Genomic DNA, 24,308 nt, shown 5'->3' on the forward strand with positions numbered 1-24,308 from the left:
TGTTTTAAATAGGTAAAAAGATAAAGTTATATGAAGAAAGAGTAACAATAAAAAACACATTGAAACAAATAAGCCCAACTATTCCAAGGTCATAGCGTAAGCACACTGAGAAAAAAAAAAATTCTTCAAATGATGTAAAACAAACAAAACAACAAAAACAAAACCCAAGAAATTCTGCAAAGGAATCTTAAGCTGTGTTCAGCTGCCTTATTATCATGTCGAAACTATTAAAGGTTTATTGTGGGATGAGTCAAAAAAGTAGTTATGTCAATGTGTTTTGAAATCAAAATTTTCAACTTAAGAGGAAAGGTAATGAGGTACAAAATCAAAGAAGCAAAAACCATGTAATTATAGATTAGAATCACAAATACAATAAGAAGTTACGATTTTCCTCCACCTTAATATAATTCTTCTAGCTTTGATCACTGAAAAGGCCTAGATGCCAAAAAATCCCTGTAACAGTGAGCACCCTTATCTTCTAGATTGTGGTATCTAAATACATTTTTGCAACAAAAGGAACCAGAGATCCTTTGAGAAATGATTGATTCTAATTCTGGGGTATGGAATGTACAAAGTGAGTTTGGGATATTTTACTGTTAGAAAGTAACTGGGATCATGTCAAGAAGAGAATAGAAACCAACTATCCTAATAAAAGACAATTTATGTATGAAAAGGCAATTGACTGAAGCACATCACATCATAAAAATTCATTTGTTCAGGGCGCCTGGGTGGCTCCATCAGTTGAGCATCAGACTCTTGGTTTCAGCTCAGGTCATGATCTCTGGGTCATGGGATAAAGACCCGGGTCAGGTTCCACTCTGAGCATGGAGCCTGCTTAGGATTCTTTATCTCTCTCTGCCTCTCTCCCTGCTGGTGCACTCTCTCTCGCTCTCTGTCCATGAGCTCTCTCTCTCTCTCTCTCTCTCTCTCTCTCTCAAAAAAAAGAAAAAAAAGGTAGAACACATTCTTGATTCTGCCCTTTGTTGATCAGTTTTCAAATTAATTCATTGGTACCCTAGTATGTGTATACATACACACATATATATGTATGTATACACAGAGAAAGAGTTTAAAAAAGAGATTTTTTTTTTTACTGTTTATTTATTTTTGAGAGAGAGCAAGCAAGCGAGAGTGAGCACGAGCAGGTGAGGGGCAGAGAGAGAGGGAAACACAGAATCCAAAGTAGGTTTCGGGCTTTGAGCTGTCAGCAGAGAGCCTGACACAGGGCTCGAACTTACGAACCATGAGATCATGACCTGAGCTGAAGTTGGACACTTAACTGACTGAGCCACCCAGGTGTCCCGCAAAATAGGATTTTTTTCAAATGTCATCATAAACTAATACATTTTTATTCTAAACTTTTAAAAAAATGTTTATTTATTTTTGAGAGAGAGAGAGAGAATGCAAGTGCGGGAGGAGCAGAGAGAGAGAGAGACACAGAATTCGAAGCAGTCTCCAGGCCCTGAGCTATCAGCACAGAACCCGATGTGGGGCTCAAACTCACAAACTGTCAGCTCATGACCTGAGATGAAGTCAGATGCTTAACAGACTGAGCCACCCAGGCGCCCCTGTAACAGCTACTTTAAAGTCTCTGTTATATAATCTCAACAATTGTGTCATTTCGACATTGGCCCAGTTGAGATTTTCCTGGTTCTTCATATGCCACATATCCCTGATATTTTGAATGTTATGTTATGGGTCTTTGGATCTTATTTAAATTTTATAGATAATTAAAAAATTAAAAAGCAAGTATTTGGCTAGGTTGATTCAGTCAGTCTGAAAGTTCTGACCACCTTCTATGGATTATGGTTTGGCTGTTCAGTTCTCAAAGACTTTGTCAGGCTATCCAGATCTGTTCCGGATATGTGTTCCACCCAACGGCCAGTCTGGGACCTGGGCCATAGTCTATTTCTCAGTTTAGCTCTCAAAGTTCATGTATGTATATTACTTAGGGCCAGATCTATGCAAGTGTAGCTAGGAGTGGGTCCAGGAGTTCGCAAACAACTTACAATTCCACTGTCCTGAGCTCTTCCCACTCTACAGCCATCCTAGTATTTTGTATTTCCCTGAAGCTCCCTTTTTGGTTTTCTAGCCAGAAATCTGGGGCTTTATTTATCCCCCTTCTGACATGCACTTTCTGCAACTACAACAGTTGCATCTGGGGCAATCCAGAAGGATGATAGAGAAAGCAGGGGTTCGTTCATCTCCCGTAAGTGTTTGTGGGTCTGCCGCCATGTTCCGGAGATCCCTTCCTCTTTGTTCAAGCCTGCAACAGGATTTCCCCTGGAGTTCTGTCTGCATTTATGCCCATTTCTGGGTTTTTGAGTCAAGGTGTGGGGATTCCAGAGGGGAATAAAAAAAGACAATCTCACAGCCAATTCAGTGACACTCAGAATTCTGGTCTTCCTTCCCAACCTACCTGTTGCTGTTCACTTTTTAGAGTCCTTATAGCTCCTCTGTGCATTCTGTTCAGGTTCTATAGCTGCTCCATTTCACCTGTAGCCAGAACCTGAAAGTTCTTCTTCCTTTTTTAAAACTTTTAATGTTTATTTTTATTTTTGAGAGAGAGAGTGTGCATGAGTGGAGGAGGGGTAGAGAGAGAGGGAGACACAGAATCTGAAGCAGGCTCCAGGTTTTGAGCTGTCAGCACAGAGCCTGATGTGGGGCTTGAACTCACAAAACACAAGATCATGACCTAAGCCAAAGTTGGATGCTTAACCAACTGAGCCACTGAGGCACCCTGAAAGTTCTTCTTTAAATAAGGGTCCCACTTAACATTGCTTTTAAGAAATTTTTAAAGATTTTTTTTAATGTTAATTTGTTTATTTTGAGAGAGAGAGAGAGAGAGAAAGCATGAGTTAGGAGGGGCAGGGAGAGGGAGAGAGAGAGTCCCAAGCAGGGGACTTGAACCCACAAACTGCAAGAACATGATCTGAGCCAAAATCAAGTGTGGGACACTTAACCAACTGAGCCATTCAGGTACCCTGATGCTTTAACGTTGCTTTAACAAAACTAAATCTTAACATCACTAGAAGTTGGACAACCTCACATTATGTGCCTCTTGATGGGATACAATAAAAGGTACATATGAATTATTCCTGCTGGAAACAATTCACCTGAATTTAATTAAGCTTTTGGAGCCACATGGCAGCTTACAGGAGGCATGGAGGCTTAAGAGTGGAGTGACACTGAAGACCCATCACCCAAACCCGGTTGTGAGAGTTCCTGTAGTACAAATGACATGGTGTCTTCACACACACACGGCTTTCAGAAGAATGTGGAACTATGATTGAATAAAGGGACTTCAGAGACCGGGGGGTTTAAATCTCAGGATTCTTGAGAAGATTCAAGGGAAAAATGAATGTGAAATGCTTAGCACAGCGTCCGGCAAATGGTAAATGAAAGCTATTACTACCTCTTGTCACCTCTAAGAGACTCAGTCTCCTCTTCAGTTGTAAAACACAGGAGATGGCAACCTCCCTCTCAAGGCTACTTAGGGTTCAAAGGATTCAGCTACCTTCAGCCCCTTTCCCTCTGCATCTGGACCGTTAATTTCCAGCGCAGTGTGTACAGTTGGCCAGTAGATGGCAGTTCAGGCCAGTCTATCTGGAACCCGGACCCCAGCCGGAGCTAGTCTTTGCTGTAAAAAGGAGAATCTTGTCTCATCTCCAGTGTTCCCCTTCTCTTCCAGCGTAGGTGGCATAAAGCTAAGGGAATCAGTGGTGTTTCGTAGATATAATGAGGATTCTAGCAGCCTTTTGCTGAGGAATCATTATTTGCTAAGCTGAGTGGCATTCCTTAGACCCAGTTAGTTCAGATGTCAAGAACTGCCTGCCTAGCTGTGCCCTGACCTTGCTTCTTGTCCCAATGCCTTCTGCTCCATCCTGAATCACTGGTGTGCAGGTCCAACCTGGTTCAGCCTCTCTTCCCCATCAGAGTGGGGGTAATTTACACCTACGTGCCCACTCAGATCTGGTGTAAGAAGGTGTCCTTCAGGAAAAGTTTGTCGAGTGAATAAGTAAATGCATCATGGATATTCAATCACATATCTTCCTTCTCCAGGAGTCTCCGGGACAGGGGAGATACATTTTCTTTTGGTCTCTCAGCCTGCTAGGTAGCCTGAGTAGTGGTTTCGTACTACATGCCCTGGAACGGATTGTTTAGCTTCAGACCTCAGTTCCTCCATGTACTAGCTCCACAGCCTCAGACAGTTGCCTCCATTTCCCTCCCTGCACAATGGAGACTGCAAGAGCACCTCCCCCGTTGTACTACGGGGAGGACTTAATGAGCAAATGCATTTAAAGGGCTCAGAAGAGTGCCTGGCACTTAGTAGGCACCCAGTGTATATTTACTGCCTTCTGAACCCTGCCTTACTCTCTGAAGCAAAGATTTAATGCGCTTGCAAAAATGCATTCACGGAGGATGCCTAAAGGGGGACGGCTCTCAAGAAACAGCACCTTCCCCTCTAGCTCCTCCTTTCCTCCTGCTTCTTGTTATTGATGTGATCATTACTGAGCGTCTGAAGAGACCTAAGGTGAGTTTCTAAAGGCCCACGAGCCAGGAGTGCGGTTTTGACCATCTTCCAGCCACAGACGCGGCCTCTGCAGTTGTCCTCATGGTGTTGAGACAGCACATCTAGGATTCAAAGACCCTGTCACAGTAGCCCAAGGATCAGAAGGCACTGGGGAAGGGACCTCCAGAGCTGAAGTTTTTCTCCTCTGTCCCCTTTCTGGGTGTGTGTGTGTGTGTGTGTGTGTGTGTGTGATTTTGGGAGCATCTTCCAAGAGTCATTGCTCAACTTTGGGGCTGTTGTGTAGGTCAAAGGAGTCCTGTATGAAGGTCATCTGAATTACACAAGACACAGGGGCAGGACAGGGGATTATTCTGGTCCTATATAATCTCTCCAATTTTTTCTGCCTGTCTGCAAAACGGCAAAGTGTATGACAGGCGACCACTAGGTGGCATTGTCAATGCAAAGAAATCATTAATTAGCTGTAAACTCCTCACCTGTTCTGTACAATAGAGTGGATGAACAGCAGCTAAACATCTATCTGGAGAAGATCAAACCCTCTATCTCAATCAATGTCAGCCATCCTGGCAAGATTCAGGGTGGGAAGGGGGACGGGCCCAGGGGAATATACACAAGAAAGCTGGGGTCAAGGAGGCAAAGTCAAACCCACCTGATTGGCCCCACCCCACCAGTCCAGTCCTGATTCCTGAGGTCCCTCCTCTGCCTGGCCCAGGAGATGTACCCAAGTACCCCTGAGACACCTCGGTGCCTTTACCTCACCATGCCCTCCCCCAGCCATACCCTTCTTCATTCTCTTTTTAGGGTGTTGCCCCGCCCCCCGGAAGCCTCCCCTGATTAGGCTAGTAGCTTCTTTGTGCCCCACTGTCCCTACACCTCCTTCTTTCCCAGGTCTTTGCCACTTTAGTGGACTTAGAGGCTTTAGTGGACTTAGAGGGTTACCGTTGAGTAGAGATTTCCTGGCTTAGTGTTGATGGGGGTGAGAAGCCATGAGAATGGCTCTATTCAGTCTCCCCTGACCCTTCAAAATGTCTAACAGTTTTCTTGCCCACAGTATCCCTTTGGGTTTCAGGGCCCACCCTCTGCCTCAAGTCCTCAGGATGACCTAGCATGCTAAGATTGTCCATAGTGGGTTAGCAGTGTGGGTGGGGGTGGGTCGGTGGGGGGGGGGCTGAATGGCTATATAAATTGCAAACTCCAGTGCAAAATCAAAATACTGGACCCCTTATTCGAAACTATGATGAATTTCAAGATGAAGACAGCAGAGCAGTAAACAGAGAGCAGGGCCCTTCTGACCGCAGGGGCCCGTGTGAGTGCACCAGTTGCACACCCATGAAGGCAACCCTGAGTCTGGGGTTGAGCCAAGTCTCAGGTGGCCCTCATGTCTGTTGCACAGCCATCAGGTGACCCGCTGGCGGCTTGCAGGGTGGTTGGCCATCAACAGACCATTGAGTGTATGAAACCCTCCACATCAGACATTTCCTTACTCCCCAGCTGGAAGACCTAAGAGAAATAGCCTCGAATTTAGAGTTAAGCAAATATGGATTCAAATTCTGATTTCATTGCTTAATAGCACAAATCATGAACAACTCCGGGCCTCATATGCAAAATGGGAGGTAATAATATCTACCATGAATATTCAAACGAGATTTTAGGTAGGTGGCACTGGGTCTAGAGCCCATCTACTGCATCTCGCTGAGCTCTCCCCAGTGAGCCTCACTGTGTGTCCTCAGAAACATCTGACCAGGAGAGAACAGAAGCAGACGGTTCTCTGGGGAATACTTTTGCCCAGTGAGGAGGGTCACCATGCGGTAGGATCCCAAGGAGCTCCTCCTGCGTGTCCCATAGTCAAGCAAGCAATGAAAGAACTAGGGAGACCCTGGAGAAACTCTTAAATCAAGAATTACCATGGTGTGTGTGTGTGTGGGGGGAAGATTCATTCATAATTTTTCCAGCAAATGCATATTAACGTTTCCTATGCCAGGCGCCAAGGTACAGTGGTAAGCATAACAGTTGGGGCCCTGACCTCGGTTTGCTTAATGTGTGTGATTACTGTGCCCTGTTCTCTTCGATGCATCTGTCACTAGCCAACACTCAAGCAGCATTTACTAGGTGCACACTACGTGGCAGAAAATGAGACCACAGCAGGTGCTATGAAACCCCACTAACCTCCTCAGATCGAAATGAATGAAAGCTGTGTTCTTTCATTCCCAAAAGCCAACACCTGCGACTTTTCGTAGGCAGGCTGTCCTCATGCTGTGGCAGCCCCGTTTGCCAAGTGCACTGAGAGCCAGAAGTGACTGGGAAATGGCATCCTCAGGGGCAGCCCTTAACACATGATTGACAGGTGCAGAAGTGTCAATACTCCTGCTGCCAGCCAAGCTGGGGACAGCTCTCAGGCACGACTTGGCTAGTTTCCACAAGTCGCCCACTGGACTGAGCCAAAGTTACTCTCTTGGGACTTTGCTTGAGCTCACATCTGTGACAGGTTTTTCTTGTCCCTCCTTTTCATTTGTCCACCTGTGTTTCCTGGGCCCACTTCCTAAGAACTTTCAGACAAATCTTTGTTCAGGATCTATTTATGGGGAACTCCCCCTCTCAAGATAGAAAAGAAGAAAAAAGAGGTGTGGTTGTTCCCAATCTTCATGTTACTATGAAGAGTGATGCCATATGTCAGAAGTAAATTATTGTGAATAAAGTACAGCTTTGCAAAATAATTCCTTTTGTTATAGAGTGCATCCAAAATTATCCCTGTGATACAATCAGTCTCCCTCATTTACATTCTGATATACTTTCTGAGTGGGGAAAAACTCTTGCCTGCTGGGTGGGATTTGCACATAACCTACACCTTTCTTTTAGCAAATTTAGATACACCCATGAGAGTGGGTCCTGCATGTAAACATCACCCATGGTGGGGCGCCTGGGTGGCTCAGTCAGTTAAGTGTCCGACTTTGGGTCAGGTTATGATCTCAGTGCTTGTGGGTTTAAGCCCTGCATCAGGCTCTGTGCTGATAGCTCAGAGCCTGGAGCCCACTTTGGATTCTGTGTCTCCCTCTCTCTCTGCCCCTCTCCAGCTCATGCTGTATCTCTCTTGCTCTCTCTCAAAAACAATAAACATTAAAAAAAAAAAGCAACCATTGTGCATTTTGCTGTGTGAAAACAGTTGAACCATGCTGGGTCGGGTCCCTGGGGATTTCTGGCTTTATGCTCCCATGGACTACGTTCACAGGAGTAGAGCTTACAGGCCCGTGATTTCCTTGACCCAGGTAGACAGTGCCCCTTCCTCCTACCAGAAATGTCTTCCACTCTCACCTAATCCTTTCTCACCAAACCCACCTCTTCCAGGAAATTTTCTCAGATTCCTCCCCTCCCCCCCCCAACAACCAGCCTACGCTGAGCTCCCCTTTTTTGGCACCGTGGAAAGTGGTTTTTGTTGGAACCACTTTTTTAGTGCTTGGCTCAGTCCCATCCCTCCTCTCAAGTTAGCTGGAATCTCTGAATTTCTAAGGGGAAATCACAGGCTGATCGGGCAAGGAGCATATCAGAGGCCTTAGCCATGGCAGGAAGTGGGGAGTGGGGCCGGCCCTGCTATTACAGAATCACAGCCATGGGCAGAGGATGAGCTCAAGTCCCCAGAGCTTGTTGCTTCCTAACAAAGGTATGTTGGTAAAGCATGGATGCCATGGCATCTGCAAGCCCACCTACCAGGTGTGAAGCCTTGCCTTATTTGCCCGCCCAGCCCACCTGCCTAGACCGAGAAACACCTGCCCTCAGGGTCTGGACATGCCCCTCGGATATTGATAGGATTCTGCTCCCAATAGCCCTACACATTGTAGTGCCTGGACCCCCTCCCTGCCTTGCCATGCTTCTGTTCTAAAACTGGCAACTCCGTACCCCCTACATGAAGCTCAAGCTGCTGGTGCCACTTTGTTCCAGAGACTGGGCCCCTGGCCACCATTCCTGGGGCAAAACCTACAAAGTGTCTGGTCCTTCAACAGTCTTTGGAGTTCTAGCAAGCCTGGGTGCAGAGGTTTCTTTCTGGAGTAGTGACAGAGAGCACATACTCTCTTTTCTGAATCTTTCTACACCCCCTGATTTTTAAACCAAAGGGTACTGTTTTCCATCTTAAAGTCCCTTTTAGGCTGCTTGGGGTAATATCTTAACATATGTGAAGTGCTCATTACACATTTGCTGATTAATTGCAATTTCTCTTCTATGCTTCCTCCAGGGCCTGGCTATAGCACTCATTCATGTCATCATCCATTATCTTTCCATCCATCCATCCGCCCATCCAGTGATATAATATCTCTATCTGAAAGAATGACTCCATTGTCTCTGTTCCCATCTCACAGACTGGGGAAGAGACTTGTACCCTAAGAAGTTAGTCCTAGGATAGTGGAATGGACATTTACTGAAGCTGAGAGAGGGAATGACAAATTGAAAGCCCACCTGTTCTGCATACATTGTCACCTACTGACTTCCACCAGACAGGAGTGGGCTTGAAGGTTATAGGGCAGGAAGGAAAATGCTTCTATTCTTCCTGCTGGGCTTAAAATTCTACAGCCCTAAGAATTGATATCTATCTTTGCAACGTATGTCTCCACAAATATGCTTTGAATAAATCTTGAAGGAAAAAGAAGTGGTATGTAACTCCTACCGCCCCTGATACGTTTGTGAAAGGGGACCAGCCTGGGGATGGTAGTTGGAGCTGACCCTGGGTTTATTCCAGACGGATGAATTCGGACTTGAGAAAGAAATGCTGGGGGCGCCTGGATAGCTCAGTTGGTTAAGTGTGAGGCTCTTGATTTTGGCTCAGGTCATGATCTCACGGGTTGTGAGATGAAGCCCCGGGTGGGGCTTTGTGGTGCCAGCACGGAGTCTGCTTGGGATGCTCTCTCTTCCTCTCTCAGCCCCTCCCATGTGTGCTCGTGCACACACTCTCTCTCAAAAATAAATAATCTGAAAAAAAAAAATGCTAGACTGCCTGATGGGGGTAGAGGTGGGCTCTCCAGTAAGGAAGGGCTCCCTAAGGCGGGGAGAGAGATCTCCAGTGTGAGTCTGGAGGAAGAGATACCCACAGGTATGCCAGAGTGAGGACCGAGAACAAGGTCAGGGTGGGATAAGACCAAGTGGAGAGCCCCTGTAAGTTTAACTAAGAGGTTGAACCTAAAAGGTTCAAATCTTAAACCCTTCTCTTTTCAATATGGGAAAAGGCATATTAGTACTCACTTTTAAAGCCTTTTTCCTTGTAGGTCCCGGCTTTCTCCGTGGCCTCCGGGCGGATCTGGAAATCAGCCTCAGCCTGATTGGGGCGGGGGGACAGAGGGCCGGGGGCGGGGCGCNGGGGACAGGAGACAGCCCCGCTGTTTCTCAAATACACCAGAGAGAGTGAGCCCCTAAGGCAAAGGGAAAGCTGAACCTCGGGGCATCCATGGCGCAGCGCCTGCTTTGGACACGGGGCATGCGCAGACCATTAGCTAGAGGGAGGGGTTCCCCTGTAAGGGTAATTGAAAGTGCCTGGCACCTGGCAGGTGCTCAGTGAGTGCCTTCTAGAAGGGGAATGCGCGGCAAGAGGGCTTCAGGAGTACATTTCAGCTGGGCCTGAAGAAGCGGTGAATGGCCCTCAGGTGTGAAAATCCATGGGTATGTTTGGGAAGGGTGGTGGTTCCCATGCAGCTGACGGAGAACGACGTGGGGGGGGGCATGCTCATACACCTGCTGCACTGTGTCTGAGGCAGGTCTCTGGACTGTGCAGTCAGCCCTGGTTCTCAAAGCATGAAGGAATATCAGTGTCCCCTGGGAAGGTGTGAGAAATAGAAATTAATGGGCCCCGTCTCAGACCCACTGATTCAGAATTAAAAAAAAAAAATTTTATCGTTTATTCATTTTTGAGAGAGACATAGAGCGTGAGTTGAGGAGGGGGAGAGAGGGAGACACAGAATCCCAAGCAGGCTCCAGGCTCTGGGCTGTCAGCACAGAGCCCGATGCGGGGCTTGAACCCACAAACTAAGTTCATGCCTTGAGCTGAAATCTGATGCTTAACCGACGGAGCCACTCACGTGCGCCACACGGATTCAGAAATTATGGCTGGGAGGCGGCAGGGAGGAGCCGTCTGTTTTGCTGAGCCCTGCAGGTGAATCTGATGCAGGCCCAAGGTTGAGAAGCACTAGTGTAGTGGGAAGAGAAGGGGACTTCATTAGNTCATTGCACACCCTGTCCTCTGAGGTGTATGCATCATCATACCTGCATTAGAGATGGAAGACCAAGGCTTACAAGGATTAAAAGATTTGCTGAGGTCCTTCAGTAAGTGCTGGAACCAAGTTCTGCACCCAGGTTGGCCTGACTCCCAAAGTGGAGTAGGGTTTTCCCTACCCCTTCAGGTGCCTTCTGGGACTTCAGCAGAGCGATGGTCTGGGGGGCAGTCCTGGAGAGCCAGCAGTTGTCTGGGGGGAAGGGAGGGGCCTGGAGCTTCCCAGAGGGCCTGGTGCTGAGCCAGTGCTGTGGGTACCGGCAAGGGCAGGGGGGGCTTGCTCTTACTCCTCTGCTCCATTACTTGAATTTTCATAAGGTCTGCCATTCACACCGGGGAGCTGGGCTTAGCACATGTCCTTTCTGAAGTGACCAGCTGTCATCTCGGACTTCTAGAGCTGAGAGGTTAAATGTGAGGTTAAGTGAGAAAACAAGGTGAGAAACTACCTGTATGCTGTGATTATGACTACCTTAATTTTTAATTTTTAAAGATACATTAAGAACACACAAGGGAAATGGGAAAATGCTAAAAGAATTCCCCCCCCCCCAAGAGTTTGCAAGAGGACTATGCATTCATTTATTTTCAAAAGTATGGGGCACCTGAGTGGCTCAGTCAGGCATCTGACTTCAGCTAGGGTCATGATCTCATGGTTCCTGAGTTCAAGCTCCACATCGGGCTCTCTGCTGTCAGCACAGAGCCTGCTTTGGATCTTCTCCACCCTCTCTCTCTGCCTCTCCCCTGCTTATGCTCTCTCTCAAAAATAAGTAAACATTAAAAAACAAAGTACAGCTTGTGGCATAGGAGATGACTCTGTGCCCAGTGGTTCTTTCTTCATTGCAGTGTTGGGTTGTCTGGCCCCTTGGATTCTGTCCCTGAGGCCAGTGAAGACATCAGCTTGGGGGGGAGGGGGGACATGGCCCGATGTCAGGGGTGCTTTGACATTTGTGAGGCTAAGCCCCAGGGTTGTGTGGCCTCAGGAAATGCCTAAGACATCTGCCACGTCGATGGCGGCTTACAAGGCACTCTGGGGCCAAGGACCCGAGTTTTCAGGTCATCCTGAGATGGGCAGTATCCAGAAGTGCAAACTCAGGGGACCAGCTCAGGCAGTCACTACTCTCTGAACAAAGGCCACCAGACACCTTAAACACAAAATATTCTTTTATTTGTCAACGAAGGCTACACGGAATCACTTCTGGTTTTGTTTTTATGCCTTTTTTTTTTCTTTTTCTAGAAGGTATCTACATCTGCATTTATTTACAGCCTTGTCGGTATTTACACAGTCAAGAATACAGTGTTAGAAACACAAAAGTGTTGAGAAAAAAACTTTTCAAAATTAGTTCCAGACTTCAGGAAAACTATTTCCACATGGTAAGGCCAGAGTCTCCAGTGTTGGTCGTCCAAAGGCAGCTTGGGACAGTCCTTTTGCCAAAGCTGCGGGTTCAGAAGTGTTCAAGAACAGGCGGGTTTAGCAAAGTGGGATTCTGGTGCTGGGTGAATCCAGGGTTGCCGGGCCCCACCAGACATCTGTGACCCAGCTCCTGCCAGGATGGCTGAGCCTGCCTGAGGGCTGGTTCTCCATTGGCAGTTGGCCCTCAAAATCAATCACATGTTCTTGGGGACCGAGAAGTCACCCAGTGTCATGCCTTTGGCATTCCAGAAGGGGTAAGAAACCCAACATGAGCCCCCCTCAGGCCTCCCCCCACTCTGATCTTCCACATTCATGATAAAACCTAAGAGCTCACCGCTGTCTGGGGCGGTCAAGTACACAGGGCTGGTTTTTGAGAATGTAAAGGTTGGAGAGGATAAAGTTTCTATCACCTGAGCAATGAGTCTTTAAAATGAGTTTGCTGTTTTTTGAAGGTTAAATGAAAGGGTCTTGAACTACAGAGTTCTCTCTTTTAATCCCCTCCCTTCCAATAAAATATAGACAAGTGTATAAACCTAGCTGGGAATTAGGAGCCTTAAGTGGAGGGCTCCCAACAGAATGATAATCCTTAAGAGGATCCCAACCGAAAGAGGAGACTGGGTTCTCTCTGGGACCTCTCAGGAAGCAGGCCCAACTCAGGACCAGAAGGCATGGACTGGGCTTAGTGGCTGCTACGAGGAATGGAGAATTGATCCGACTTTGAGCACCAGGGATGTCAAACCCCAAAGCCCAGGATCCTGCTGAGGCCTGGTGAGCTCTTCCTCCTGGGTCCCAAGCTCAACACCCTGCCCTCACCTTGTGGCAACCAAGAACACGAGGCTGCAGATGTGAAAATGCATTCTAAGATTTCACATCAACAGCCTGCTCTTTGCATAATGGAAACTGCCACCTATAAAGGTGGTACTTACAAGTCACAGCTGAAGAGGTCCTTAATAACTTTTTTTCACGCAAATGTGATTCCTTGTTATGGGTCTATGAAAACACTGCCCAGCATTACCTTCCTTTTCCTCGCCATCACCTTCTGCTTCTGCCCCACCCCATCCTGATTATTGGAACCATCCTCAACTTCTGGTCAGTCTCCTAGGGACTGTTTCAAATTCTCTATCCCTAGGTAGAAATCGGGCACTGGGCTGTTCTTTGGGCTCTCAGCCAACAATTCTGAGAGTCAAGCACCAGGGGCTGATACAGGTGTAATTTACCACAGCATTTCTTTCCTTTCATCCCCTTGTCATAGCTCCGCCCTCCGATGATGTCTGTCTGGACGGTGGGTAAAAAGAAAAAAAAAAAAAGGGAATCTCATCCTATGAAAAATAGAGCTGAGGAATAAGTCCTGTTTAAAGCAATGGCAGAGGGGCTGAGGATCAGGGGCCGATGGTACCTGTGGAAGGCAGGGGAGAAGGCAGGAACTCTTCCAAAACAAACCCTTTGCTAGGGCACAGAAGGCGAGATCCTGAAGGACCATGAACTTGGGCCAGTGAGGCAAGGCTGGTTCCTTCAAGAAATGGACACATTTGAGTGATTTAGTGCTAAAAGGGCAGGTGCCATTGAGGGTGGGATTTGATGTTTGGAGGCCACTCAGTGAGCATGGGCAACTCTGGTTTATGCCTTCAGACTCGCTCTTGCTGCAAGATTGGGGCTGCTGGTCTCAGCAGAAGGACAAACTGAGACGGCAGGCACCATGTCACCTGCCAGCCCTACTGGAAGCTCACTCTGAAAGGCCAAGGCCAAAAGTGCCATGTCCTGGAGCAACAGTATCAGTGTGAAACCGCAGTGCATGCTGCTGCCTACACCAACACCTGAGATCTTTCCTCTAAAGAAAGAATGCTTCAGTTTCTCCCGGCACAGACGCCGGGCCTCCTTGGTGGTGTGTAGCCCAGGAAAGGCAAAACGTTAAGGAATATGCAGTAATTCTGTGTTTTTGATCTTTAAAAGTCCATCCTATTACTTTGGTGGGAGGTGGTGGTGGAGGGTTCAGAGGGTGGGGACGGTGTAGGGAGATGATTCCCCTGGCTCTCGTGTTGGCTCTGACCTTCAAGTAGATGTCCCCAGCAGGTCTTGACTGATGTCAGGCAGCCAAGATAGAACTGCTCAGCTAGGCTAATGGGCAGGAGAGCTTCACCCACGGGCTCCTTGTATCAAGAGTATGTTTTGAGAGGCATAAGTCTACTTTGGATTAAAAAACAAACAAACAAACATGTGTTCTTCAGGCCAAACTGCTTTCCATCCCACCCAAGAATGATCCTGCCAGATGGGAGTCCACCACCAGCTCCCAGGGAGCACACACGGCGGGCCCGAGGAATACTGCATCTGACTCGGTGGAGCTCTGCACTCAGAGGCACTGGGCAACCAATGGACAAACGGGCCAAGGTGCGCGGTCGCAGCAGTGTGACTTTTTTTGGAAACAGGAAGAGCACTTAGCGAAACATCCTCTCATCCCAGTGGGATGACGTAAGGCGAAACCTCCTCTCCCGAGAAGCAGTGGGTGCCTCCCTCTGCCAGGCAGAACCCGGGCCACACGCTGCTCCGGTTCTCACGCAGCAAAGACCTTCTTGGTTTCATTAACTCGTGTAATATTCTGAAGACTCTGTGTGTAAGGCTATAAAGGTGCCATGAGCTTATCAGTCCAACGAGGTTTCCACGGGGGATAGCTCAGACTCCGAATTCATTTTCCACACTTAATGTAAATGTAACCCATAAAAGTCCCATTTTCTAAGAAGCCCAGCTCAAAAAGAAGCATTTGGCTTCTCCTCCTGGTCTCCCAGAACCTCCGGTGAGTGGTAATGACGATGGTAATTAGGCAGATGAACCAGGAGCAAGGAGCTCCTCGCTCTGGCTGCAAATGTCCCCTCCCCTCAATGCTTCCCTAGCCTGTTAGCTGCCACCTCACCGTGGGCCTGCCCTCCAGGGGAGGGTGGTGCCCACTCCCGAGAGGGTGAGAGGGCATATGCCTCTTCCCAGTGACCTCAGGCATGGTCTTCACAGGGACAGCTGTAGCCCAGCCGCTCTGATCTGTGGGTATCGGCCTCAGGAACGGGTCCCAATCCTGGGGCAGCAGGGTGGGGTGGGGGAGGGGGTCGGATGACCCTGCCAGGCCACACCAGATTAGCTCTTTCCTCCTTTCTCCTCAGTCTCTCTTTAAAACACTGGATGGACTCCTCCAGAGGGGAAACTGTCTTAGAAGAACTTCACAGAAGGAGTTTGCTGAACGCCTACCCTGCTGCCTCCCAGCTGTGCTTACTGGCTCGTGTATGGGAGGCAGAGGAGCCTTCAGGAGCTGGTTAGAAGCCGCTTGGCTTACGCCTTCCTCTCTTTGGCTGACTTCTTCATAAGCATCTTTCCAGAATCGGAGGCCACCAGGCACCCCTCTCCACACTCCTGTCTCTCAGCGGTGGAGCTGAGCAGTGGAGGGAAGATACCCACGGTCATGGGGAGAGAGGTTCACCCAGGAAGGCAGGCTGGTTCACCCTTGCCGCCACTGCCATCCTTTGGCCATGGGTGGCCTGCCCCTCCCTGGACCTTGTGCTCACGTGGAAGGCTTGCCGGTTCTCGCATCTGACTCTGGGAGAGAGAGGAGATGAATAATAAGGAACATCACGGGAAGACCCACCAACCACGGACATCCTGGGTGCCTCTGGCCCTACAGGAGGGTGAGGCTCAGCCCCAGGATGTTATGTCACCAGACTGGGGGAAGGGACCTGGGGGACACTTTCTCCATCCCAGCATGGGAGTGGCACCAACAACCACATAGGATTCGCAAAAGGGGTAGGGGGTTTCATTTAGCATCAAAATATAAAGCTCGGACAGGAGTTTGGGGCAGCTAGGAAAAGGTGCTGGATGGTATCACGCAATTCCCCAGCGCAAGATGAAGACATCTGTGGTCCTCCAGAGGCACAGAACATGGTGAGTCACAAGCCACCACTCGTCTGTGGGAGCTGAGCCAAAAGTCCTCAGGCCCTGCAGACCCTCCTTTCAGGCCCCCTTGGAAGTTCGGTACTAGCCCGTTACTCTCTGCACCCCTCACTCCTGCCCGACCCCCATGGAAGAAAGGGTTGCACATGAGACAAGTCAGCACAGACAGTTGTGTCTCACATCACACCGGGTACCTAGGGACAGACAAGGACACACCTCAGGAGAGGTGTCTCAGTGAGGAGAAATGTACCCCAACAACAAGGACAGCTCCTCAGGGAGAAAGGGAACAAAGGACAATAAAGTTTTCATTGTGATCACACTACAGAAAAAAATACCTTCTGTTCTTTGCAAAAAATGTGTGAAGGCCAAATCTGTGTTTTTCTTTTCTTAAAAAAAAGGATGTTGCATGAGTTACAATGCAACCAGTATCGTGTGTGTGTGTGTGTGTGTGTGTGTTTTCTGCACTTGTTAAAAAAAGGATTTTTTTTTTTTTTTTTTTNCTGTCTTTGGCAAGAAGTGCAGGCCGTGGTCCTCTCTGTCACCTCCGGCCCATCTCGCTCTGTCTCATGAAGTGGATGTTGTTGGCGCTGTCTGACAGTTCTGGGTACTGCTCCACGGAGATCACGAAGAAGCCGTCGTAGCCTTGAACCCGCCCTGTGTTCAGCGCCTGCTGCTTTTCCCCCTCTGTCCAGGCCCGCAGGCCTTCCTCCCCTTCCCGGAGTCGCTGCTGCTCGCGGGCCCACGCCTGGCTCACGGCTCTCTGCCGGGCCAGCTCCAGCACCCGCGCCTTCTCCTCATCCAATGTGGTCCCGTAGCGAGTGCTCAAGCACAGTGGCCCGTATTGGAGCTGGATGTCTGTGTAGCGTCTAGTCCTGCCATTGATCATTGTGTTGATCTGGGACACGGTGACGTTGACCCCGTTCTCCAGGGTTCGCCGCCCCCCACTGAGGCCCAGGATGGCCAGGTCGCCTTCGGAGGGCCCTGGTTTCACAAAGTAGTGCGTGTCCACCCCATCAATGGTGAAGTGCAGGTTCTCCAGGTAGTGGGCATTGTTCAAGATGGCGGCAACCCTCCGCCCATCCTCATTGGCCACACTGATAATGTCTGTGGTCACTCGGCCATCCTTCAAGGCAAACTTGACCCCCTTGCCAAAGACTGAGCCACTGGATGCAAACTTCTTTGTCTCTGGGGCCTGTTGGCAGCTGGTGATTGTGGAGCCGTAGAGCTGGTCAAAACGTTCTAGGGTGACAAAGGCCTTGAGCTGCTTCTGCACCTCACACTGTACCCCGAGGATAGACTGATGGGGGAGGAGAGAGAGAAGGAAGCAATGAGACAAAGGGGGGAACCTCTCCCCTAAGAGCCTGAAGAGTCAGCCCCCATAACTAAGTCGAATCATACAAATTTATTAACCTGTAGCATCTAGCTCTACTGCTGACCACCAGAACATTCTGCTGTCCTTTATCTATGCATTCACCCATCCTTCCATTAAGAAACTCTTCAGCAAGCATCTACTCTGTGCCAGGTCTTTTTCTGGGCACTGGAGAGACACCAAAGAATCAGACATCATTCCTGCTCTTGAGGAACCTGTCATTTAGGACAGAAAGAGATGTGACAGCAGGTAACTATCACCAAATGTCATAACTGATGGTCTAAGAGAAGCAGTAGTAATAACTAGCTAACAGATCTTGGTCTTTTTTTATAAAAAATTTTTTTAATGTTTTTTATTTATTTCTGAGAGAGAGAGAAAGAGAGAGTGTGAGCAGGGGAGGGTCAGAGAGAGAGGGAGATACAGAATGTGAAGCAGACTCCAGGCTCTGAGCTGTCAGCACAGAGCCTCACATGGGGCTCAAGCCCATGAACTGTGAGATCATGACCTGAGCCGAAGTCGGGCACTTAACTGACTGAGCCACCCAGGCGCCCCCAGATCTTGGTCTTTGAGCTAAGTAAGTCACATTCAGTATCTCATTTGGTTTCCACAATAACTTTCTATAGTAGGTACTGTTATTATTGATTTTACATCCAAGAAAACTAAGTCTCTAAGAGGTTGTAATGAGCCCACATTGGTACAACTGGTAAATATTTAAGCCTAATATTTACAGAACTCAGGTCTGTCTGATTGTAGAGGCTCAGCTTCAAGGGCTCTAGATCAGGGAGCAGTGAACAAGGCTCAGAACATCTCAGCCTGACGGTGGAGGAATGAGGTGGAGAAGGTGGGGTTCAAGTGCAGACTCATGCTTGAGTTGGAACATGGAGGATAAGGAAGGGGACGATGTAAGATGGAGGAATGAATGGCAAGAAATGTGTTCTTGGCAAGAAGGCTTAGTAAGATGAAAAGTGGTGATTTCTATAGCCCCCCTTACCCTGCCTTATCGTTCTCTGTCATCTTTATGGATGATTTTCAAGGAGGGCCTCTGCCTCCACAGTGCTTCCCGGGGGCTCCTCAGATGCCGCTGCTCTTGGCTGCTTTGGGGGACAGATTGGGCCCGGTATCTGTGTCATACCACCTACCAGTCCCTCCCAGGGCATGGGAGCTTGGTAAAGCCAGGTTCGGGCAGGCTCCAGGGCCTAACCAGCAACTCAGGGAAATGGCTTTAGAAACAGGCCCATCGGCTTCTCACTGAAATTAAGTCCTCTTTATAATTAATAGAACCCTGTCTGTGAACAATTATTTCCTAGAGTTTCACAAAAGCTGGAGTGCTCAACAACAAAGATCTCCGATGCTTGCCAAGGGCAGAAATCAATAATTCATTGACAGGCGAGGTTGGCAAACAGGCCGTCAGAGACCGGGGCTCTGCATCAGGAGAAGGGAAGCTGGTGGGGGTTGGGGGGTGCGGGGGCAGGGCTGCTGTGGCATCNAGAGAACAGCAGAAAGGGGCCAGGGTTTGTGGTCAGACCCCCGGGTTCTCATTGCCTTTCCTGCTGAGTGACCTTGAGCAAGTTTCTCTCTGAGCTCTGGTCTCCTCATCTGTAAAATGAGGAAAAATGCCTAATTCCCACAGGGTTGTCCACTTCTTTCAACCATTTGCTCATTCAACAAAAGGGCAGTATACTGGGTACCAAAGAAGACTCAGGATATATTTGCCTTCTTGGGGGTCACAGTGCAGTGAGGACACAGGTATGATGAGTGCTCTGAGAGAGGAGACTAGAGGCTACCACCAGGGCCTAGGGGTGCAGAATCATGTTCTCCAGAGTCTAGAGGATGGAGGCAGCTGAGCCGAGGGCAAAGGGAATCAGGCTGGAGTAAGACACATGGAGTGAGACACACGGACATGCAAGTTTCTGGATGTCAGCAGTGTGCTAATAACCCTGCTTTCCCTCCGGACTGGGATGCCTAGGCCTGGTCTCCACCTGATGCACACCTGCATTCATAGGGTGCATTGTGGGGCCCGGAAGAGCCAGCTCCTAGTGCGTGTATTATNTAAGAGAGCTGTGACTTCAGTAGAACCTGTTTCCAGATTCCCCTTTCTATCACTTAACCCCTGGGGCCTTTGGCTTCACAGCCACAGCCGGGGACAGGGATGGGCGGATGAAGCCGCCCCACCCTGCACACCCACACCCAGCATTAGAAGGAAATACTTGCAGAGAACAACCCCGCCCAAAGGAAAGATTTAAATGAATGATTTTCAAAAAGAAAATTCATTTAAAAACAAGCCCTCCCTCCTCTCCTAAGTGGTGAGGTGGTCTCCACCAAACATCAGAGGTCCCCCTCCTCCCAGCCTACCTTTCATTTACTCTGGGAAGTGACGCTAAGGAAGTCACTTAACCTCCCTGTACCTTCATTTTCCAATCTGCAGTACTGGGCTTGAGGGGACACCTGGGTGGCTCAGTTGGTTAAGCATCCGACTTTGGCTCAGGTCATGATCTCATCATTCATGAGTTTGAGCCCTTGCATCAGGTTCTCTGCTGTCTTCTCAGAGCCCGCTTTGGATCCTCTGTTTCTCTCTCTCTCTGCCCCTCCTCTACTCACAGGCGTGCTCTCTCAAAATAAATAAATATTAAAAAAAAAATAGTGGGCTTGAGGATCTAGCCTCATAGGCATTGGTTTCATTGATTTTTATAACATTCCTAGGGGGGTTACTAATTATAGAATGTTAGGTATAGGGGCAGGCAGGACTTTTCCATGAGCCTTTGGCTCACTGAGGACAGAATCAGGAAGCCAAGACTAAGGTAAAGAAAGAGGATGGATAATGTGCTAACACTCGGCCCAGTGTTGTTGAGAGCCTTTCAGGTGCCCAGGACTGTGTTATACTGACGCTCACTCTGAGCACTCAGGACCCCGAAGGGGAGATGACACACAGGCATGCAAAACTTTGGCACCAGAGAAAAGATGAGAGGAGGGCAGGAGTCTTTCAGTTGGACAGGCTGACAAGTCTTCACGAAGAAGGTGGCCTTTAAGGCAGACACTGGAAGCTGTGTACATTTTGTCAGGCTTCAGCAGAGATGAAGGGGGCATTTCAGGCAAAGACCATTGTGCAAGGCAAGGCCTGGAGAGGGGAGGGGAGTGCAGGGAGTGGTCGGGTAAGCAGGGAGCAGTTCAGCCAGGCAGAGAGAGAACCGGAGAGAGAAGCTGTGGCTAGCGCAGGAAAAGCCTGGGATGGCAGACAGCAGTTGGCCGGGAGCCCACAGGAGACTGACAGCCAGCCTGTGTCCCAGCGTGGCTCGGCCTTCCTTGAGAAGGGGAAGTGGACGATGCTAAAGTATTTGTTGAGCAGAGACTCAGAATCTAAAGTCTGGGGAGGGTGGGGTTCGGAGGTGAGCCTCAAGCTGGCAGTCCCAGGCTAGGGGCATCAAGGCCTGCTTTTGAGTTCCTCCAAAGGAGACATGTCTCTGATCAGGGAGGCCCTGTTTAGGGCCCCGGCATTGGTGGCACGGTCTTCCCCTACCACCCGCTGAGGCCATCCCAGTGATGGGGATGTCCTTTGGGGGTTGACAGCTATGTCCCTGCCACTGCTGCATCCTGCGCTGTCTTACCATTCAAGAACCACAAGTTTGCCTTTGTTTTCTGTATGTTTTTGTTTTTTGGATGCCCCGGAGCCCCTCTCTTGGGTGTGAAACCTGGAGGCACTGGGGTGGAAGATGGGAGGCAGGACAATATAGAAACCCAGGTTCTACCTCTAGAAAGGTCGTGGAAGGGAAAGAACATGGTGAGGCAAGATGAAACCCAGGTTCAAATTCAGGCTCCCCAACTTGCGGACTGTGTGAACTTGGACTGTTTCCTTACCCTCTCTGAGGTTTAGTTTCCCTGTCTACAAACTGCTGGTAGAAGTGGTTTTCACCAGGCCACGGAGAAGAACACTAATGGTGTGACCACTTTACGCAGGCATCATAGAAGAGCTACCGTTCTAAGCTTGTTACACGAATGACTGGGTTTCCTACAGTCTAAAGTGTCTAGCTCGGTTTCTGGCTCATAGAAGGTTTTCTGTGCTTCTTCAAACCTAGGGCCCCATATCCCTGGACCTCCATTTCCTCATCTGGAGCATGAGGCACTTGGGCTAGCATCCTCTAAAGTCCCTTTCTTCACTGAGTTTTTGAGAATCTCTGATTCTATGCATCACGGCAGATGGTTTTTTAGGAAATTAAAACAAACAGAACGGGGGGAAAATCCCCTACAAAGCCATTTTGCCCAAGGCTGAGAACTTGCATCTGAATTTGTAGTTGGAAAGAAAAACTTCTATCAGGAATACTGCAGATTCCCAGAAAAGTAGGGGGCTGTAAAGAGGGCTGGGCCTTAATTATAAGTGATGGAAGGTAGGAACCTTTCTCATCATGCCTTTAGGGAAAATGCTGAAAATTGATTTATTCGTTGTCTTCTTTTTTCCTACGGCACTTCTATGAAGAGTTGGGAATTTTATTCTTCCTTTTTATGACATCAGAGCAGGACATTTCCCTCAAATTAAAAAGCTCCTCTTAAAATGAGTGATGGGCATGGAGGAGGGCACTTGCTGGGATCAGCAGTAGGTGTTATATGGAAACCAACTTGACAATAAATTATAATTAAAAAAATAAATAAAATAAAAAGCCCTCTTTATCCATCTGCCCCAGGTGTTGGTATGGCCACCTGGGACAGTGATGAATAATAATCCTTTTTTATGTGGGCACATTACAGAGTGAATTTCATTCCAAGAATGAGGATTCTGGAGTCAGAGCAGAGTTCTACCCCCAGCCCTGCCGCCTCTCAGTGGGTCACTTACTTTACAGCTCTGACCTTCACTTTTCTCCTCGGAGAATGAGGTCAGTGACCCCATCTCACAGGCTTCAGACAAGAATTAGTGGAATAGTGTTTGGGACGTAGCCACGGTGGACATTTTTTGGTTGCCTTCCTAACATCCCATTCTGCCTTCTCTTTCCTTTTGGGGTCCCTGTGGAGTTTTAGGGAGGCTGACTCCACCTCAACGTTCAGCAATGGAACATGTGACCTTGGCAAAGCCAGTCAGTACGCTTTCCCTCCCAGCCACAGTGCTTGGTTCAAGGGTTGCCATGTGACCTAAGCCCACCCAGTTGGAGTGAATGCTCTTTATTTTTAAACTTTTTTAACATTTATTTATCATTGAGATGCAGACAGAGACAGAGTATGAGGTGGGGAGAGGCAGACAGAGAGGGAGACACAGACTCTGAAGCAGACTCCGGGCTCTGAGCTGTCAGTACAGAGCCTGATGCAGGACTCAAACTCACAAACCGCAATATCACGACCTGAGCTGTAGTTGGATGCTCAACTGACTGAGCCACCCAGGTGCCCTGAGTATATGCTCTTTTTATTGGTGTTGTTGCTGGATGTGAGTGAAGTTGGACGTAGCTGGCATGGAAGCTGAAAGGTTTAGTGAGAATCAGTGGGATCTTGGTTTGTAGTAGCAAAATGTTTTTCTGCACCGTTTTTCTTTTTTTTTTTTTTCCAGCTATAGTAACCTGCCAAGATACCTCAAAGAAACTTAGTGCAAGATGAGGCAGGGGTGTGCTTAATGCAGACAGACTTATTGGAAATGTCCTCTACATCTGTTAAGTTTTCTCGGGCTGCCAGCAAGCTGAGTGTAGTGAGACCTTGCTGGGCTATTCCCGTTCACCACAGGCCTGGAGTCTACTTTCATTGCACCCGCCCACCCCCGCGCCCACTCTTCTTCCTCACACGTGGGATGCCTGCTCTTGACATGACCACCTGGAGTTCTTCCCTGAAAGAATCTTCCAGTGGGTGTCAGCAGCGGTGGGGTCAGACCCAGTCACTGGGTTTGGGGGCCAGGAAGCCACATCCCTACGGGGCACTCATGTGAGCTGTACCTGTTGCCCTCTCTGCACTTCTGTAAATGCAGTCCCCTCCACATGGGTTGCCTGTCTCCCTATTACCTGAGGAACGTCCACTCTGAAGTGGGCCTCAAGGATGGGCTGCTCCCTGGGCACAGCTGGCCGTGCGTCCTGTGTCAATAGCCATTAGTGCAAACCTTCATCCTGGGCCCCTCACAGCTTTCTGTCTCCCCCTTGCAGTATAAATTCCTGGAAGGCAGAGATTACCTTTCCCCCTGGGGGCTAAAAACAGTGGCTGCACCCAGGAGGCACTTGTTGAAGGAAAATGAAACTGCCTTAAAACAGGGTGCAGGGTTGTGTCACAGGAGAAAGAGAAGGTTTGCAAGTTGGGGCGTGCCCAATGTTTGCTCATGCCAAACTCTCTTTTATAAAGAGCGCTGGTTTTATCTAGACCTGAATCCCCACAGCTGCCCTGACCCCTGAGGTCTTCTGTGGCTCGCTTGGGAGTGGCTGCTTTGCTGGATGGACTGTGGCTGCTGGACGTTTCCGGCACGTGTGACCATTTATATTCCAGTTGGTTTCATAGTAGTGGGAAACAAAGCCCACTTTTTAAGTCAGGGTGGAGGTGAGGGAAACTTACATGAGGTAGGCACTGTGCTAGGCAGGCTATAGAATGTATCTCATTTCACCCTGGGACCCATGATAGGTTTTTTTTTTTTTTCCTACTTGTCCATCTGTCTCCCTTTCTCCCCTCTTACTACCCTCTTTGGATTATTTTTTTAGTCTACATTTTATTCCCACTACTGACTAATCAGCTATGCCTCTGTTTTCTTTTCTAGTGGTTGCTTTAGGATTTACAATATGCAAACTTATCAGGGTCAGTAGGTATTTTAACGTTTATTTATTTATTTATTTATTTACTTAATTACTTACTTACTTACGTAGGCTTCATGCCCAGAGTG

At 48.6% G+C, this 24,308-nt stretch overlaps 1 protein-coding gene across 1 annotated transcript in view; it reads right to left on the bottom strand.

The window, feature by feature from the left end:
• Positions 1-16,619: 16,619 nt before the first annotated feature.
• TENM4 (teneurin transmembrane protein 4) overlaps positions 16,620-24,308 on the bottom strand; it is a 380,776-nt gene continuing 373,087 nt past the window's right edge. The window contains exons 29-30 of the mRNA XM_077767572.1: positions 23,449-23,504; positions 16,620-17,410 (exon numbers count right to left, since the gene is read on the bottom strand). Of these exons, the coding sequence (XP_077623698.1) occupies positions 16,652-17,410; positions 23,449-23,504 (815 nt within the window). The 3' untranslated portion in view covers positions 16,620-16,651. The remainder of the gene's footprint in view (positions 17,411-23,448; positions 23,505-24,308) is intronic.

The sequence above is a fragment of the Crocuta crocuta genome, unplaced genomic scaffold (assembly GCF_008692635.1).
Source record: "Crocuta crocuta isolate KB4526 unplaced genomic scaffold, BGI_CrCroc_1.0 scaffold561, whole genome shotgun sequence".
NCBI classification, from domain to species: domain Eukaryota; kingdom Metazoa; phylum Chordata; class Mammalia; order Carnivora; family Hyaenidae; genus Crocuta; species Crocuta crocuta.